Source organism: Echinops telfairi, unplaced genomic scaffold (assembly GCF_000313985.2).
Source record: "Echinops telfairi isolate 266 unplaced genomic scaffold, ASM31398v2 ScPeMD7_7425;HRSCAF=8463, whole genome shotgun sequence".
NCBI classification, from domain to species: Eukaryota; Metazoa; Chordata; class Mammalia; order Afrosoricida; family Tenrecidae; genus Echinops; species Echinops telfairi.
The window spans coordinates 5809663-5828246 of NW_022111325.1; the positions used below are offsets into that span (position 1 = coordinate 5809663).

Here is an 18584-nt window from a genome sequence, read left to right on the forward strand (position 1 = left end):
TATCTTAATTGTTTGCACCACACAGGAACACTTTTCTAAAACATATGTGCTCAGTTTAAATATTTGCACTGTGCCTGGAATTTTGTTTTTCCTCCTTTGTGGCATTTGTCCTGCATGATATTCGGATGGAATTATAGAATATGCATTTTTCTTTCTACATGTGCCTGCTCTACTCAACATAGACACTAGGTACTCTTGTGTGTTTGCATCATGTTTGACCAATGATCTGATTTTCTTTTTTTGAATTGGTGTTTCCTTTTACATACACCAGATGGTTGGCTAACTATAAAAAAAACTAATAATAATTACCAAAAGTTAGGTGATGATAATAGATGTCATCAGAGTCCCTTCCAAGTAGTCCTGATTCTATCAGCAACTCTCTTCACAGCCTCCTTCACCTCCTTGTTTCGCAGCGTATAGATGATGGGATTGAGGAAGGGGGTAAGAAGGGCATATACTAAGGCAATAAGCTTCTCTGTGCCTTCAGGTCTGCTCCCAGGTGAACCCACATACACTGTGAATGCAGAACCGTAGAACAGTGCTACCACAGTCATGTGGGAAGAACAGGTTGAGAAAGCCTTGGCACGGCTGGCAGCTGAAGGCAACCTCAGCACAGCTCTCAGGATTCCCCCATAGAGCCCCAGAATGAGCACAAAATTGGAACCAGTGGCCACACCAATCACGGTCCCATGGACTCGAGCATGCCAGCTTGTGTCCACACATGCCAACCGCATTAGAGGTGCCAGATCACAAAAGTAATGGGCCACCTCTTTCCAGCAGAAGGGAAGAGTGGCTGTGAGGCTGGCTGGTATAAGTGCTGCTGAGAATCCAGCCACCCACGAGGCCCCTGCTAGCCATAACTGGACCTGTCTGCTCATCAGTGCATGGTAATGGAGTGGGCGGCAAATGGCAAGGTAGCGGTCCAAGGCCATCACCCCTAGCAGGTAGCACTCAGTCATGCCCAAGGAATGGAAGACATACAGCTGGATGAAGCACACAACAGATAAGATGGGGAACCGCCCATGGAGCAGGGTATGCAGCAGTGTGGGTACCGTGGTACTGACATACCAGAGCTCCAAGAAGGAGAGGACACTGATGAAGAAGTACATGGGTGTGGACAGTCCAGAATCTGCTTTAACCAGGACAATGATTAACAGGTTCCCTGTCAAGGTGAGGAGATAAATGCATAGGGTCCCCACAAAGGCAAGAGATCGTATCATTCTAGTTGCAGTGAGACCAGCAAGGATAAAACTTTGGTTCCAAGTGCAGTTGTCAGGATCCATCATTTCCAGGACTGAGGATGAGCTATGCAGGATTCTCCTTTGAATCTGGAAATGTTCCTAGTGCCATGGATGTAGACTGTGAGCCCCTGAAAGAAGCAGAGACATTATCTCATTAATACTTCTCACTTTGTATTAATTTAATCCTGTTTACAATATGAGTCCCAAAGATGGAGTAAGTATATGTTTTTCAACTCCATCATCAGGAAATGGGAGAGAGAGGAAAATCCACACTTCTTTCTCTCGTATCATTTCCAATGATAAAACAACTAGTACTCCATTGATCTTAGGGGAGAAAAATATTTTTTCTACAAAGTGACTCATAAGACCTCCTTTAGGAAGACACTTTAAAATTAGTACATATTTTTATTTTAAGGTCAATAAGAAGAAGAAATGCAGAAACTAAAAAAATCCATTTTTGAAAGCTGAAGTCGATAGTCTAATGATAATTTATTTGGTAGACACACTGCCAAATAATCAAGGAAGTAGACAAGCACCAGGAAGTCTCAAAGGCTAGTCCAATGTGTAAGAGCTCCCCACTCCCTCCTCAGTCTTGATCTAGAAGGCTTGTTGTATAAGAGTCTCTTCTGAGGTTACACATTTTGAATTGTGAACTTGCTTTGTCATTGACTGGCAGTGCACACTTTAAAACTTCTGTTCACATAACCTCAGCTTCCCCTTTTCTAAAATAAAGGTTTCAATAAATGCTTTCTGAATCTCTTACAAAAGTGACCATTTGTGCTTTCTTAAAACCACTGAAAAGTAAGTATGGGGAGGGAGTGCTAATACCCATGACCTTCACAGTTTCCTTCTACAACTCAAAGACATCTCACCCAGGAAGATGTCAAAACGTACAAGTTCTCTTCATGTACTATAATCTCTGCTGCCCCAACTCTTCCAGTTACCTGATTATTTTTGGTGATCTTAGAATTTGTATCTTCCTTCTTGATGTCCTTTCTACTCTTAAGGCACTACCCACTTTATATTTCACACGACAGGAAGCTGGTCTCCCAGGGCTGTGTTGCAATTTATACTCAGGGGCTTATGGGGTGTAGAATGGCAGGAAGTTGCCCACAGGGAGGTGTAGCAGACTTTTCTCAATTTTCCAACCCTCCTTGTTATGCTCCGATAGACAGTCCTAGAGACTTTGCCTTCTCTGGGCCACTGGAGATTTTGATATTAGAAAAATATCTCTTTGAGTAAAAATTCTCATGTATTTGGACAATTAGAGATGCATTCTTTTCTGACCTTGAATATAGGTTATTCTTCATGTGAAACACCTGTCTCTCCAGGATGTATGGCTGCAACTGTCATTTCACATAGTTACTGTCTCCCCCAAATCCTCAATCACAACATTCCCCTCATTTACAGACACATGTGTACATATTATAAGACTTCATCTGATACAGAATACTGCTAGGATTTATGTGTCAGTTATATTGCATCCTTGCTTGGTATTAAATGTGTATATCATAATAACTGTGCTTATATTCAGAATGTGATTGTAATACTTATTTAGAAGGAACTTCTACAGAAACCGAATCAATTTTTCAACATATACTAAAGATTCTACAGTCTATACAAATGAGAAGGGAGGGGTTTCAGAGTTACTAGAAGCATAAAAAGGAAAAATAAAAGTTGGAAGCTACTAAGTAAGTATAGGCCTTGTTCAGCTCAGGAAATTGTTTTTGTTTTTTTTTTTTTCTCATGTCACCCCTTATCAGTTCAGGATGCTCACTTTATATTAATTCTGTATTAGGAATGGAAAAATGAAAAGAATAAGGCCCTATTTCTATCTAGGAATCCAGTATTTAGCAAGGGAAACAGGTAGGAAACCCTGCTATAGTGTCAAGTTAGAAAGCAGGCCTTCAAAATCTGACAATATTTCAAAGGTATTCACAGATGTGTTGCTTTAGGTAAATCACCTGCACAAGACCTCTTTCGAGTATTGAAAAGCAAGGATGTTGCTTTGAAGACCAAAGTGCTCCTGACCCAACCACGATGTTTTCCATTGCCTCAAGTGCACGTGAAAGCTGGACAGATGACAAAGAAGACTGCAGAAGAACCAGTGCATCGCGAAGCTGGAGAATATTGAAAGTATCGACAGCTAAAAGGACAAACCAATCGGTCTTAGAAGAAGAGAGGTCCGAGTGCTCCTTAGAGGCAAGGATGCCAAGACTATATCTTACAGACTTTGGACATATTGTCAAGAGAGACCTGTCACTGGAGAAGACTTCACACTTGGTAAAGTGGAGGGGCAGTGAAAAAGAGGAAAGTCCTCAAGGAGCTCATTTGACCAGTGGCGACAATGATGAGTTCAGGCACAGGAACAATGGCTAGGATGGTGCAGGGCCATGCAGTGTGTCCCTCTGCTGTGCATGGGTTGCTATGGGTTGGAATCGACTCGATGGCACCTCACAACAACAACAGAACAGGATTTCAGAAATATCAACATTTCACGTGTTTAAAGAAAATCTTGAAAGGTCTTTATCACTTTTATTTTCATGTAAGTAGCCAAAAAACCTTTCAATGGGGATCTGGTTAAACACACAATGGCATACCATGGAGCTACTTACCTAAATGAGGAGGTAACTTCTGCAGTGATATGCAAAAATCTTCAGGAGGCATATAAGAATAGATCTCATACACATTTGTACATTTGTGCATAGAAACCGCTACAGTATTATGGGAAACCCTAATGGAAGTTATTTTCTTTGTCAGAGGTGAGGAATGGGGTGTGATATAAGAGGAACATGGGCAGATGGCCCTGGAGTTGGGGAGTCACTCTTGTACGTGTGCCTTTTTAAAGTATTGTGATTTTTGATACGAGGGTCTTATCTGCAAACTAAAAGGTTGGAGGTTTAAGTTCAGCCAAGGACACCACGAAAGAAAGGTCTGAATACTTGCGAAAAATCAGCATCGAAAACCCTCTGGTTTGCAGCTTGGGGAGCCACACGGGGCCATGATGAGCTGAAGCCAGCTCAACCACAAATGGTATTTATCAATTAAAACAACGCATTTCAAAAATACAGACCAATATAATGCATAGGTTGCTTGAGAGAGTGCTTTCTAATGTCTGACGTTTCCTGATAATTATTATTAGTGACCTATTTCCTTATTTACAGTGCTCAGGCTTGACTTGGACAATAAACTGTATCAATAGCCTCGGTGCTAAAACCTTAACCTGATGCCTCTGAAAATGTGTGATCTAAATATAAGGGGAGGCTTCCAAAAGTTCATTAAAAGTTTATGTGTGTGTGTGTGTGTGTGTGTGTGTGTGTGTGTGTGTGTAAAGTTCAGCTTCAAGCTCACTCGACACTACAAGGGAGAGAGATGAGGTTTTCTGCTCTTTGAAGATTTACAGCCTTAGAACAAATATAATTTATGAGACCACTAGTATAGGAATAAATTCCCAGACAAAGGCAGGTTTCCATTCTCAAATCATGTGATTTTCTAATCCAATCCCCCATGCCTTCCTAATGCTCATGAACCATATATCATCCCCACTGTTAGTACACCTTAAAAAGGCAAATAGGTGATCAACTTGATTTCCTTTGTGCATTTCAAGGATGCTAGCTTTGTAAACTTTTGGAGGTTTATTGATAAACTTAAAGTCCACGTATAAGAGTTGTGGGAAGGATTGTAAAATAATACAGCTTTTGTCATTTTGCTTGGTCTTTTAAAGCTTGCAAATAAGCATATGAAAATATATTTCCAACATAACTTTAAAAAAATAACACTTTGAGAGAGGAGGCCTCACATCAGTAGGGGTTAATTTCGCATGTTGGGGTAAACATGAGGGACAACACCAGTGAGTTCCTGCCATGTAACTTGCTTTATTCAAGCTGAAGCTCACGGTCACTGAGTCAGTTCAGACTCACAGTAACTCCAAATCAACAGACATTCCTACAAGGGTGCTCATGAACCTTCATGGAAATTCAGTCCAGATACGGGGGGTGGGCATGTCTATCTTGAACAGATTATTTCACTTCTGTTGGTGGCAAATGGCCATTGGGAAAAATGCTTAACATTACTTACATAGAACCCTCTCAAGGGGGGAATATGCCTGATATTTGGTTTCTAATTGGACACTTTTGACCTACTTTCTATCTAGCCCTTGGTGACACAGGCTGTGTGCTACAGACAACCAGAACTCTAGACTCTGACCTTTCAAGATGCACAACATACTTTGCTATTTTCATACTCTTTGCTTTTTTATGACATGTTTTATTCCAGCTGGCATAGTTCTGCATTTGCAAATGAATGTTACTGAATGTTTTGCCCTGTCTCCAAACCTCATTGTAAATAGTGTCCAGTCACTTAGGTTTTTATCTGCACAAGTCAACAATTAATGTATTTTAGCCTAAAAAGCTGACTATACAAATATATTTTCCTTTTCTAAACAGTATTTAACCTCCTATCCATTGGCTATATTAATGATACTATCAATAACATTACTATATATTTAATGGAATGATTTGTAATGCTCCCTAATAAAATGATAATGATGTCTCTAAAGTGGGCCAGGGACATATATAAAACCATCGATAAATTAGTGGACTTTGAGTTCTCATTTGATCATAGCCTTAATCTAAAAACAATCCATTCTTTAAAAAAAACAAAACAATCCATTCTTATAACATAGCCCTACTTGATGCTTGTCCTCATAAAGAGGCACTGAAGCCATGGATGCTAGAGCAAAATGTGGGGAAGAAATCAGATGGTGCGTGGATAACAGAAAGAAAAATGTCTGGGGTCTTAAAGGCTTGTCTTGAAACAAGTAAGGTGTCTACTAAACACACCACCCTGTGTGATCCAAAGGTTGTAAATAATAAAACCTAAGATTAGAGAAGGGAATAAAAGTAGAGCTTAAATTCTTAACACTCAGTTTTAGAAGGCTATGAATGAGAGTGGAAGACCAAAATACACTTGCAGGGTCCCCACAAGCTAACCCTCTAGTGATTCCCTCTGACCATTGACCATGGTTGTGAATACCCTTGCTATCACACAGAATGCATTCTAGAATGGATTATTGCAGATGCAATTGGGCTAAAATCTGACACCTTATTATTTGTTCTCCCTTTGGGCCCATTTTATATTTCAGTTTTTATATTTTATATTTCTGCTTTCTTTTTTATTGTTTTTTCTGTTTTATTTTGTTATCGTTCTTGGTTGTTTTTTTTTAAGCTTTTGTATATTTTTCTGAATATGACAGCCAGGATAGGTAAATCTAAGTTGTTGTTATTAGGAGCTATAGAGTCAGCTCTGACCTATATGCACAACAAAATGAAATAATGCGCGGTCCTGTGCCATCCTCACAATAGTTCATATGCCTCCGCCCATGGCTGGAGCCACTGTGTCAGTCCATCTCATTGAGGGCCTTCCTCTTTTTCACTGACCCTCCACTTTACCCAAGATGTTGTCTTTCTCCAGGGATTGTTGTCTCCTGACAATATATCCAAAGTATGCAAGATGAAGCCTTGCCATCCTTGCCTCTAAGGAACACTCTGACATTCCTTATTTCTTCCAATACAGATCTGTATGTCATTTTAGCAGTCAGGGCACTTTCAGTAGTCTTCCGCAGCACCACAATCCAAATGCATCCATTCTTCTATGGCCTTCCTTAGTCAACGTCCAACTTTCACATGCACAGGGTATAATGGAGAAGACCATGGCTTGGGTCAGGAGCACCTTGGTCCTCGAAGAGACATCCTTGCTCTTCAATACTCTAAAATGGTCTTGTAGAGCAGATGCACCTAATGCAACATGTTTTGTTTTGTTTTCATCCCTGGACTGCTGCTTTGCTTGTGGATCCAAGTGAAACAAAATCCTTGACAACTTCAACCTTTTCTCCATTTATCATGATGATGTTACCTATTGATCCAGGTGTGAGGATTTAGGTCTTCCTTGCATGGACTTGTAATCCTACTAAAGGCTACAATCCTTGACCCCCACCAGCAAGTACTTCAAATCCGCCTCACGTTCAGCAAGCAGCGTTTTGTCAACTGCATACCACAGGTTGTTAATAAACCTTCCAGTCTTGGTGCCACCCTCTTCTTCATATAATCCAGCTTCTCTGCTGATTTGCTCAGCATATAGATGGAAAAAGTACGATGAGAGGACACAACCCTGATACACATTTCCTGATTAGAAACCGCAAAGTATTCCCTTGTTCTGTTTTCAAAAGTGCCTCTAGTTTGCACGGCATCCATGTACAAGTTCCAAATGAGCACAATGAAGTGTCCCAGAATTCCCATTCTTCCCAAAGTCATCCACAGTTTATCATGGTCCACACCGTCAAAAGGCTTGGCATAGTCAATAAAACATAAGTAAACATCTTTCTGGTATTCTCTGCTTTGTGCCAACTTCCATCTGACTTCAGCAATGATACCCCTTGTTCCATGTCCTCTTCTAAATCTGGCCTGAACTTCTGGCAGTTCCCTGTCAAGATAAATTGATGGGGACAATAATTAGATGAAGTTTCTTAGGAGCCCTGGTGGTGTAGCTGCCTGTGGTCTGAAAGGTTGGCAGTTTGAATCGATCAGCCACTCCACAGGAAGAGCATGAGGCTTTCTGCTCCCATGAACAGTTACAGTCTCAGAAAGCCACAGGGCCAATTCTACCTTGCCTACAGTCGCTCGCTATGGGTTGACATTGGCTTGATGGCTATTATTTGAGGGCCAGTATTTAACCTCCTATCCATTGGCTAAATTAATGATACTATCAATAAAATTACTATATGTCTAATGGAATGATTTGTAATGTTCCCCATTAAAATGATAATGATGTCTCTAAAGTGGGCCAGGGACCTATAGAAAACCATAGACAAAGCAGTGGATTTTGAGCTCGCATTTAATCATAGCCTTAATCTAAAAACAATCCATTCTTATAACATAGCCCTACTCAATGCTTGACCTGAGAAGAAATCAGATGGTGTCTGGCTAACAGAAAGAAAAATGTCTGGGGTCTTAAATGCTTGTCTTGAAACAAGCAGCTATCTAAGTAAGGTGTCTACTAAGCACACCAGCCTGTGATCCTCAAATAAATGAAAATGATGTCTCTGGGAGGTTAGGGGGAAATGGGGAAATAATAATACTGAACACCACAAAGAAGAAAATATCATGAAAGTGATTGTGGTGATGTTTTCACAACTCTTTTTATTATAACCATACTGCTGAATTGTATAATGTATAATTTACACATCAATAAAACTGTTCAAAATATATTTACAGCCTTGGAAACCCACAGGGGAAGTTCTAGTCTCTATTATAGGGTCACTATGCATCAGAATGATTTCAATGGCAGTGCACTGAGACATTATGTCTATTATATACATATATGTGTAAATGTAAAAATGGCTGATGGTAGTTTGCATAAACATAAAAATAAAAGGCAAAAATTAATAGTTGAGCAGCTACATAGACATCAGAAAAGTAATCTTATAAGGAACACTCCAGACACCTACAGTGACCTTGTCTTAGTCCAGTTCTGCCTTAAGTGCTAGTGAGATGTGTGTCTTTTGAAAGATCATGTCATCTTCTGACCTCTCAGTTCACTCATTGCAAAGTGAAAGTTTTGAAATACACCATCTTGGCAAAAAATGTACAAATGTGCTTGACACAATGGATGGATGGATTGTGTTAAGAATTGTATGAGCATTCAAGAACTAGAGGAAAATTGTATGTTTCATTATTGCTACACTGCACCCTGACTGGCTCGTTTCCTCCCCGCAGCCCTTCTCCAAGGGGATGTCCAATTTCCCACAGATGGGCCCTGGGTCCCCACCCCGCACTCCCCTCATTCACAGTGCTATAATTTTTTTTTTTTTTTTTTGTCTTTCATGCCTGATACCTGATCCCTTCATCGCCTTGTGAGCTCACAGGCTGGTGTGCTTCTTCCATGTGGGCTTTGTTGTTTCTCAGTTAGATGACCCCTTGTTTATCTTCCAGCCTCTAGAACCCCAGATTCTATATCTTTTCACAGCCAGGCACCATCAGCTTTCTTCACCACATTTGCTTAAGAGTTGTATGAGCCCCCAATAAAATGATTAAGAAAAAAAGAATTGTGCAAGCCCCCAATAAAATGGTTTTAAAAGAAAGAAAGAAAGAAAGAAAGAAAGAAAGAAAGAAAGAAAGAAAGAAAGAAAGAAAGAAAGAAATAGACCATCTAATCAGGGGAAGTGGTGGAGGTGCCAAATAAGACAAGGGTGAACAGGGAGTGGCCAGACATTAGGTTTCATTTCTGCATTTTATTTTTGTCTTTTTTCTGTAGTGTAAGTATCTCCTTGATATATTTGCTTCCAATGCTGTTGGTTTGAAAATAAGGTGTCAGATGATTTCTAGGGTGTTTCTTTGATACTGTAAGGAAACCATATCTCCTACTTGCTGGGCCTATGCACCATTTGCTGGATTCTTGTGGAAGGAGAATTGAATCCATGATTTCAGGAGGTCTGACTACTTATGGTAATAGGCATATGTACATTTCAAGCAGGAAATACAATCTAGTTCCCTTTTCACCAAGAGTCAACAACTAGAGCCTCAGGTGTTTGAAAGGAGGTTCAGGAGCTTAAGTCTAAACACCTTCTGAGAGTGATGGGCAGAGACTGGGGGAATACTGAGACCCCTGACATTCTGCTAAATCTTCCGCTGTTGCTATGTCTAACACCGAAACCATGTTTTGCAAGAAATGAAGGACAGACCTTTGATAAGACTCTTGTGCCACCTGTCCGAACAAACAAAACCAGGACCATGACGAGGCACTACCGTATTCTGAATCTGTGATTTAGAATTGTATCTTCCATTTATCATCCTTATATATCTTTTCCATTGACTCGGAACTGTTTTTCATTATTGAGCCCATCTGTATACCTATGTTTATATTAATCATTTGCAAGAATCTTCTCAATTAGGCATGAAAACCACATCCTTCATGTATATTGTGCTCCCTGCCTTATCACACAACCTTGCTGAGTCTCAATTTTCTTCAGATATAACTATATAGTAGCTATATTTGGCTCTCATAAATAGTGGTACTGTTATCACTATTAATGTTGCTGGTGGCAAATATATATATATACATTGAATTAACTTACTGATGGTCAATCTGAATGGAAGGAAAAAGTGGGCTCTTTTGGATGCCTCCTCACCTGGTATCCAATTGAGAAAGGTTGGACAAGGCTTCTAGGGCATTAAGTATGCTATATTTTGGTACAATGAAATTCTGCTCTTTTTCTGAGCAAACTGCTTCAATTTCAGGCTTCTATTGGCCAAAAACACAAACATTCCCACCAAGTAAAACTTATACTGAAGCTGCGGGGCAGAGCAGACCTGCTCCGTAGGGGTTCCACGGCTGTAATCTTTACATGGCCAACTGCCCCCTCTTCCTCCTCTGCAGGGGATGGTGGGTTCTCAGCAGCTGATCTCTGAATCACCCTGCCAGCAAAGCTCCCAGATTGGAAAAATGGGGTGTAGTAATATGTATTCTGTTTTGCCCAGCAAAGCAACTGGAATGTGTGTCTGCTTTGTGAACATTAGAGACCTGTATCAAAGTATGGGTCAGGAGGTGTAAGGTGTGGGGAGGAAAAAGCAGAAGGCAGGGGTGACTTCTCAAAAACTAGACAGCAGGAGATGAGCCTGGTGAACTTCCAGCAGTGCGTCCAAAATCAATCTAAATGCTCCTCTTTCTCAGCCTGATCTCAGGGAGTTATGGGAACTTGCAGATTTAGTGAACTGGGCTTCAGCTTTCACTTCTTTTTGGCCAAGCGGTGAAATCAGGGTCCAGTAGCTGAACTCTCATGGCCACGCATGGCCTGCTGGGAAGACCTGAATCTCTGTATGCCCAAAGGGAAGCATAAGAGGCAAACTTCTCTAGCTGGGGGAATCCTCCTGTACAACTTTTCCTCTAAGCAACTCAAGGGAGCAGAGTAAAGCACTAACAAGTTTGCTAATGAGAAGGCAAACAAACTGCTTAATTGAACTGAGGAAGCCAGAGAGAGATACAAGGCAACTGTTCCCAGGGGTGGACTGTGTCTGCTTAATGAATCTCAGCCTCAACTTCACTAATTATCGCCATTTTCTCTGCAGAGACCACCCCTAACAAGAGTCCTAGAGCAGGGAGCTTTAGGGAAGTGCCAGGTTTCTCCAGTGGTTCCCTCAATTAATGCTAATTGGGAACCTGGGATTGCAGACTAAAATGTTAATGAAGCAGCTCTAGGATACAGCCCATTTAGGAATTCACTTACCCAGGCCTGATCAAGAGACACTGACTCCTCAAGTTCACTTGAACTATGCGGATCCAGATCCCTTTCCTACATTCAATAGGGGCACTATGGAGGTGGCGGTTGGAAGACTGAAGCACAGAGCTTTAATTTTAGCTCTGACATTAACTAGCTCCATCTTAAAGCAGGCAATACACCATCCTTGCCTAAAATATTAATAGTTTTTAAAGTATGAAATAAATTTAGATTGATTAATTCTACAGGTTTTTTTCTTAAATGCTAATTTTATGAACTATGATAAATGATGTGATTGTTATTTTGATGCCCAAGGAGACAGCATTGAGAACCAAGAATTCAGTAACCAGATGCCTGCTTAAACAAATAAATAAGCACACAAGAAAAAGGTGCTCTAGTGTGAGGGAGAAGTAGGGGACTTGAGAGTAAATGAAACGCTATGTCCCAAGAAACAAACCAAAAGAGCAAACCAATAAAATGGAGTTATGCTCTCGTTTCTGATTTTAGAATAGTTTAAATCAGTCATTTCCTTTTTAGGAAATAAACATCATTTCCTTATAGCTGAGAGAGAGAGAGAGAGAGAGAAAGCAAGCTGATGTGTAGCATACAGCAAATATGGGACTTGAAATCTAATTCCACAAATTAGCATCTATGAAATTTAATGCTAACACCATTGATCCCCAAATTTATTTGGACGGCTGTCTCATTTTCAGAAAAAAATAATTACTCAGTGACCACCTGGCAAGTAAAAGCCAGGATAAAGTGTAGGTATCTGCTTTTACAGATTCCCTGGATCATTCTAGTGTCCTCAGGGAATGATGTCATTCATCTTGGAAAACTCTCTTACATCATTGGCAAAATTGAAAGTATTAATAATACCTAGCAGTAAAGCAACGGGGAGAAATCAAGTAAGTTCATATATGTCGGCATGTAGTAGCTACTATAAGAATAAAACCTAACATTGTTTATTGTTATTACTGTCAGCATCATAATTACATGTCTAATGGTTAAGGGTAAGGGTATCAGTTTAGCCATTAGACATGTAATCATGATGCTGATAGTAATAACAATAAACAATGTTAGGTTTTATTCCTATAGTATGTGCTACATGCCGACATATATGAACTTACTTGATTTCTCCCAGTTGCTTTACCATTATGCTTCCCTGCCATCGAGTCCCTTCCAGCTCATCAGAACCCCAGAGCACAGAGTAGAACGGCCGTGTAGGTTTCCAAGACTGACTCTTGAGGGGAGCAAAATGGCTCATCTTTCTCCCCTACCTTCATAGGTAGGAGTAAAAGCTACAAAAAATGATGAGGGCTTTTTCTTTCTTTCTTTCTGTAATCTCATACACAAATGATGACAACATAAAATAATAAGTGTGGCAGCAATGATATAAAATCACTATGAATGTCCCATGGGAGGGAAAAAAATAAATCTAATGTGAGCTTAATTAGACTTTCATAGTCTTGGCCTTTGTAAAAATAAGTGAGCTTCCTAAGAAGAAATGGGGCAGAAAAGGATATATATATATCCTTTATATATATATTAGCTTCAAAAAGTATATACTGAGAATGATGATGACATGTCTGGGGTGAGAGAAAGTGTAAATGGAGAGAAGGGGGAGTAGATGATAAGGCTGGCACAGTTGACAAAGCCCAAGCCATGGGGGACATTTTTCTTTCTTTAGTTTAGGAATAGGAACAGTGGCAGGCTAATAATGATTTACAAATATACCCCCTTGTCCTAATCCCAGGAATCTGTGAATGTTTATTTGAAAATTAGTGATTAAGAATCTTAAAATTGAGAATGTGTCCTGGATGATCTATGTGTGTCCAAATGCCATAATATGTTTTCTTGTAAGAGAAGACACACAGACAGAAAAGAAGACAATGTATAAATATGGAGGAGGAGATGTTGGCGTTGGAAATGGGTGCGCTACATCCACAAATTAAAGAATGGTAGAAGCCATGAGAATCTGGTAGAGGGCAGGAATGGAGTCTCCTAGAGAGCCTCAGATGTGATGGATGTTACCTTGATAATGGCTGTATAAATCCAAACTAGGTTCACAGTGGCAAGAATCAAATCTGAATTTGGAAGCCATCCTGATGACTCCAAGAAAGCAGATTGAACAAATTGAAACTGGGGGATAGAAAAAGACTGCTCCCCAGCTCGACTCTCCCAAATATATATGTCAGATCTAGGACACTGCTTGCAACTAATGGTAAATGTTGTCAAGTTATCTCCCTGAAGACTCCAGCCATGCTGAGCAAGCAGACACCATTCTTTCTCCCACAGTAGGTGGGGCTCTCTCCCTGCTGTTAGGAAAGCATAGACTAAATCAAGTCTCCAGCTCCAGGGCAATCAAGGCTAGGCCACTATCATGAATCTAGGATCCACCCACCTTGTCACATGTATACCTTTAATCCCTCCTCTTCCTATAGCATGTGTACCCCAGATTGTCCCCCTCCCATTACTATAGTATAACCCTTTCCTGTGACTTATGTCTTTACCTGTAATTAGGGGGCTTGCATACCCCCAAAAGATATATAAGCCTTGGTTAGTAATAAATCTCTCTCTCTCCTGCCTTGTACCACCAAGAGGAGCTGAGGTGAGCATGCTACCATGAAATGTGTCTGACTCCTTCATTTTACTCTCTCTACTATCCATGACTTTACTAAAATATTTACTTATCATCGCTGTACAATTGCGCCTACTGGACTCATGATGATTTGTCAGGGGCTGGCTCCCCTGACATGAAACCAGTCACTTGATCGATAGGCCCCCTGTTCTGTTGTTGTTGTTTTCCTGGGAGTCTGGTTGTGTCATGGTTACACTTGGGCTGTTAGCTGCAAGGTCCACAGTTGAAAATCACCACCAAGGGAGAAAGGCAGGGCCCGGCTTTCAACTTCCAGTCTCAGAAAGTGACAGGACAGTTCTACCCTGACCTACAGCATCACTATCCACGGTCATTGCCTGGATGGCAGTGCGTTTGCGTGTTTGTGTAACAGTTTTATTGCGTAGAGTTGTGCAATCATTACCACAATCAGTTTTAGAAAAAAAAAGGTTCTCATTCTTTCACTCATCATTTTGGTGTGGTTTTGGTTTTTCTTCACAAGGAAATTCGTTTCTTTGCTCAACCATATCTACCACCCAGATCAGGAACCCAAGGCATTCAAGTGATGTTTTGAGGCTGAGATAATTTTGTATTATTTCTAAAGTTGGTTGAAAAGAAGAATAGGCCGCTTGTTTCTTTAATTGCTTTGAAGGATTATTCTTTTCTACAACAAAACTGTATCCTAGTTTTTTATATTTGACATAACAAATCATTACTAACTTGGTTATGTAAACAGAAGGTATGTATTTTCTCACACTTTTAGAGGCCACTTGTCTGAAATCAGGAGCCTGTGCTGCAGTGGCTACACATTGGAATATGACCCACAAGGTCCACAGTTGGAAGCCAGCAGCCACTTCTTGGGAGAATGATGGGGCTATCCACTCCTGTAAACAGTCTCAGAAACTCATTGGGGCAGTTCTATTCTGGCCTACAGGGACTTTATGAGTTGGAATCAACTTGAGGGCAGTGAATTTTGTTTTTGTTTTTTGTCTAAAATAAACTTCACCAGCCATTATCAAGGTAACATCCATCACATCTGAGGCTCTCTAGGAGACTCCATTCCTGCCCTCTACCAGATTCTCATGACTTCCACCATTCTTTAATTTGTGGGTGTAGCGCACCCATTTCCAACGCCAACAGGAATAAGTTATGCTAAAAGCACTTTCATGGAAGACCTGAGTCCACTCAGCAAGGGCAATCACTGCTTCTTCTGAGAGATCTTCCGAGCACTGCCACGTGACGAAGAGGAAAAGAGGAAGGATTCGCTGGTGACTCCTGCGGCCTCTTTAGCAATGCGAGGTTTATTCAGGGGGTTATATATTTTTAAAAGCCCATTGTCATCCTGTTGATTACAAATTACCCGCTCATTAGAGGTGATGCAGAGCGGCACGGGGCTTTTATGGCTTCACTCTTTATGGCTGACGACTGACACAACTTTCCGGTGGAGCAGTCTGTGAGTTCGAGTGACTGAATTTAGGGTTAACCGCTGAGCTCTCAACCATGGCCCTACCAAGGCTCCTGTTGGGGCTATGTGTTTCTCCTAACTCAAACAGATGCGGTGGGCAATAAAGTTCTAAGGTTGACACTCCCTACAGCCACTTCTATTTATTACTTAAAAAAAAAAAGAGGAAGAAGAAATACTTTGCACTAGTTTCTCTTTCTGAGTAAGATTGCTGTTCATAGACAGGAAACTGTACCGCTCTTTGACTTTGTGAAATAGAAACCTAAGAATGCTGCTCGGTGGAGCTCAAAATTATTTTTTAAGTGCACAGCTCTTTCTCCTTAGTTTAGATCATTCGAACCAGTGCTTTTTCCGTGATTTTTTTTAAATTGGCTGTTTTCTCAGCTTTCACAAAATATAGCACCCTGCAGTGCATCTTCAGAGAGCTCTAAGGATTTGACTTTTTTTTTTCTTTGCTTACAAGATAAACGGTGATTACTGTATTTCTGAAGATCTGAAGAACTTCATTATTGTGAAAGAAGTTTCCAGTGAGGTGAGTCCTCTGGGAGTTTATGTAAAGATCTGGGTACTTAGTTGGTAGCCACAAAGATCACAGGGAGGGAGTTACTTATGGAGTTGTCTGGGAGAATGAAGGGTGGCATCAACTCTATTTCAAAGAGATGGAAACTATGGTAGCTTGACTCTCATCCTTTCCCACCATTCAACATAGTCGCAATCACGAAGTCACTCCACCTAAGGAAGGGTTCTCGTGTGTTTGCTAGCCCAACTTTATCAAACATTATGTCTTTTGTGAGTCTCTGGTCTTCCCATATTGACTGTGGGAAGTTTTAAAATTAATTCTCTTTGTGTCTATTGGGAAGTTACTATTTAGAGGAGAGCTTTGGTCATCATAGCTTGAGGATAGGCATAAATCTTGGTGGTTGTAATGGAACCTGAGTATAAGACAAACTAGTTATATGAGAGAACTATTGTAAAATACTTAGGGAAAATATCAGCATAGGAAATGGAATAAATGGTATTATCTCAAGTTATAAAAACATGCACAAATATAAAAAAGCAGCTAACTCCTCAGTTCCACGGTCACATTAAAATATGGCTACCTTATTTTTTCCCTGGGTTATTTTAATTTTATACTGTACTCTGCGTCAAGCATCAGACGCATTTTTCCGTTATTTTCAAATGACCCATGCTTTACTCAAAGTAATAGATAACACATTCTGATAGCAAGGTCTAGTGAAAAGGCAAAGGGAGTCAAGGAAATTCTACGCTGCTATCTTTTGGGGTATGCCTTTAAATGAAAAACAAAAAACTTGTTTATGGCCTGAAGCATGAAGAATCAGGAAGCCAGTGGGCACGGCAGTGAAGTACGTAACTGATAACTGCTAACCTATCCACATACTCAGCAGTTCTGTGCAAGAAAATATCGGATAACCTGATCCTGTGAAAGCTACAGTCAACAAAACCCTAAAATATCAGACAGTTCTATTTTGTTACATGGAATAGCTATGAGTCAAAAATTAACAACATGCCATATGATGAATATGAGGATAGATCTGGATGGAGAATATGTCAAGAAACAATAGCATCCCATTTTGATTTGTTTGTTTAATAAAAGTTGCTACCATTTTGTAGCAGTTCATTTTTCCTGCCCTCCTATATATCCTGACACAACTTTCACTACCTGTGGGGAAAATGTGGTGGTTCCAATACACCAGCTGCTCCAAGGAGAATAGTGAGGGTTTCTGCTCCTATAAAGCTTTATAGCCCAGCTTCCCTATATGGGATCATTATGAGTTGAAATAGATTTGATGGCAATGGCTTGGGGTATTTTTTGTTGTTGTTGTTTATTTCACTAGTCAAATAAGCTGGGCTGTCTGCAAATGAATAACCTCAGCTTCAAGAACCAGCCTTCCTGTTTTTGTTTGTTTGTTTGAGTTATACTTCTCAGTAGCTGAAAGGAGAGCCAGCATTAGAACTGTTTTTATTTTGCTGGATTAAATGTAAGTTCAGAGAAATCTGTAGCCCTTTGAAATAGGCTCCACATAGGCAGGTGGGTCACCCAGATAATTCTCTCTCCTTTTTCATTCACAGAGTTTTCCTTTGATTTTTAATATTCCTCAATATCATTAGATTGTGTCATCATTTATCCTCAGGATGTATTAGCATGTTTCTATGGTCTTATATTTGTTTGCAATTTTTAACATGTTCTGTGCCTCATTTTCCTTTTTTGTCAAATTAAGAACCATTTTTTGGTACCTTTATTTCCCTTCGAAACAATGTATTTACTGAATTATCATATCCTCTGGTCCCAGCCTCCACACTGTCTCTGATATGCCTCTTTCTTTATATCTGTGATTCTGGATGTTTGTGTTGAAGACTTTGGGAAAATTGATTAAGGTATTTATTCAATCATATTTTCCTTTTGGCCCCCAGCCTTTCTTGGCTTTATACATTTTATCTTTTAACAATTCTACATAAAGAGTTATTGGTGTAGATATTTGTAGTGCAGAATTTTGGAATTATTGATCATCAAGGATAGTGCTTGTTAAGCTGTAACATTTAAATAGCATGTGACTTGGTAAAAACTATTAGTTTCAAACATATTTTTAAAAACTGGTTTGTGATGTGAGCAATTAAAGGAGACAGAAAGAGGGGGTTTGGGGACTGGACTCCATTCTTGGGAGAAGCAAGAAGCAGGAGAAGAGTTTATTTAACAGTGGGTTTATATAGCTTTTGAGGCATGTAGGCCTCTTGTTATACATACACATCAAACAAATGGGGAATGTACTAATCTTGAATATCCCAAAACCTAAAGGGGAATGCTTCAAAGGGACCATCAGGCATGCAAGAGACAATAGGTGCAAAATGCACCTTAAGGTAAGGGACAAAGGGAACAAACACCTTTAGAGATAAACATCTTTTTAACTGCTTAAGGGAGGAGCCTGGCGCCTGTACAAGATGGCTCTATATTAGCATTTATGGCGGGGGGGGGGG

At 40.2% G+C, this 18584-nt stretch overlaps 2 protein-coding genes across 2 annotated transcripts in view; one reads left to right on the forward strand and one right to left on the reverse strand.

Annotated features, from left to right (window-relative positions):
* Positions 1-338: 338 nt before the first annotated feature.
* LOC101660626 (olfactory receptor 6N1-like) lies at positions 339-1286 on the reverse strand. The gene has a single exon (XM_004714803.2). The coding sequence runs from the start codon at positions 1284-1286 to the stop codon at positions 339-341; it is 948 nt and encodes a 315-aa protein (XP_004714860.2).
* A 14753-nt stretch (positions 1287-16039) lies between these two features.
* The window catches only part of MNDA (myeloid cell nuclear differentiation antigen), a 20202-nt gene continuing 17657 nt past the window's right edge, over positions 16040-18584 (forward strand). Inside the window, exon 1 of the mRNA XM_030887847.2 lies at positions 16040-16122. The gene's annotated coding sequence lies outside the window, so the exon portion shown is untranslated. The remainder of the gene's footprint in view (positions 16123-18584) is intronic.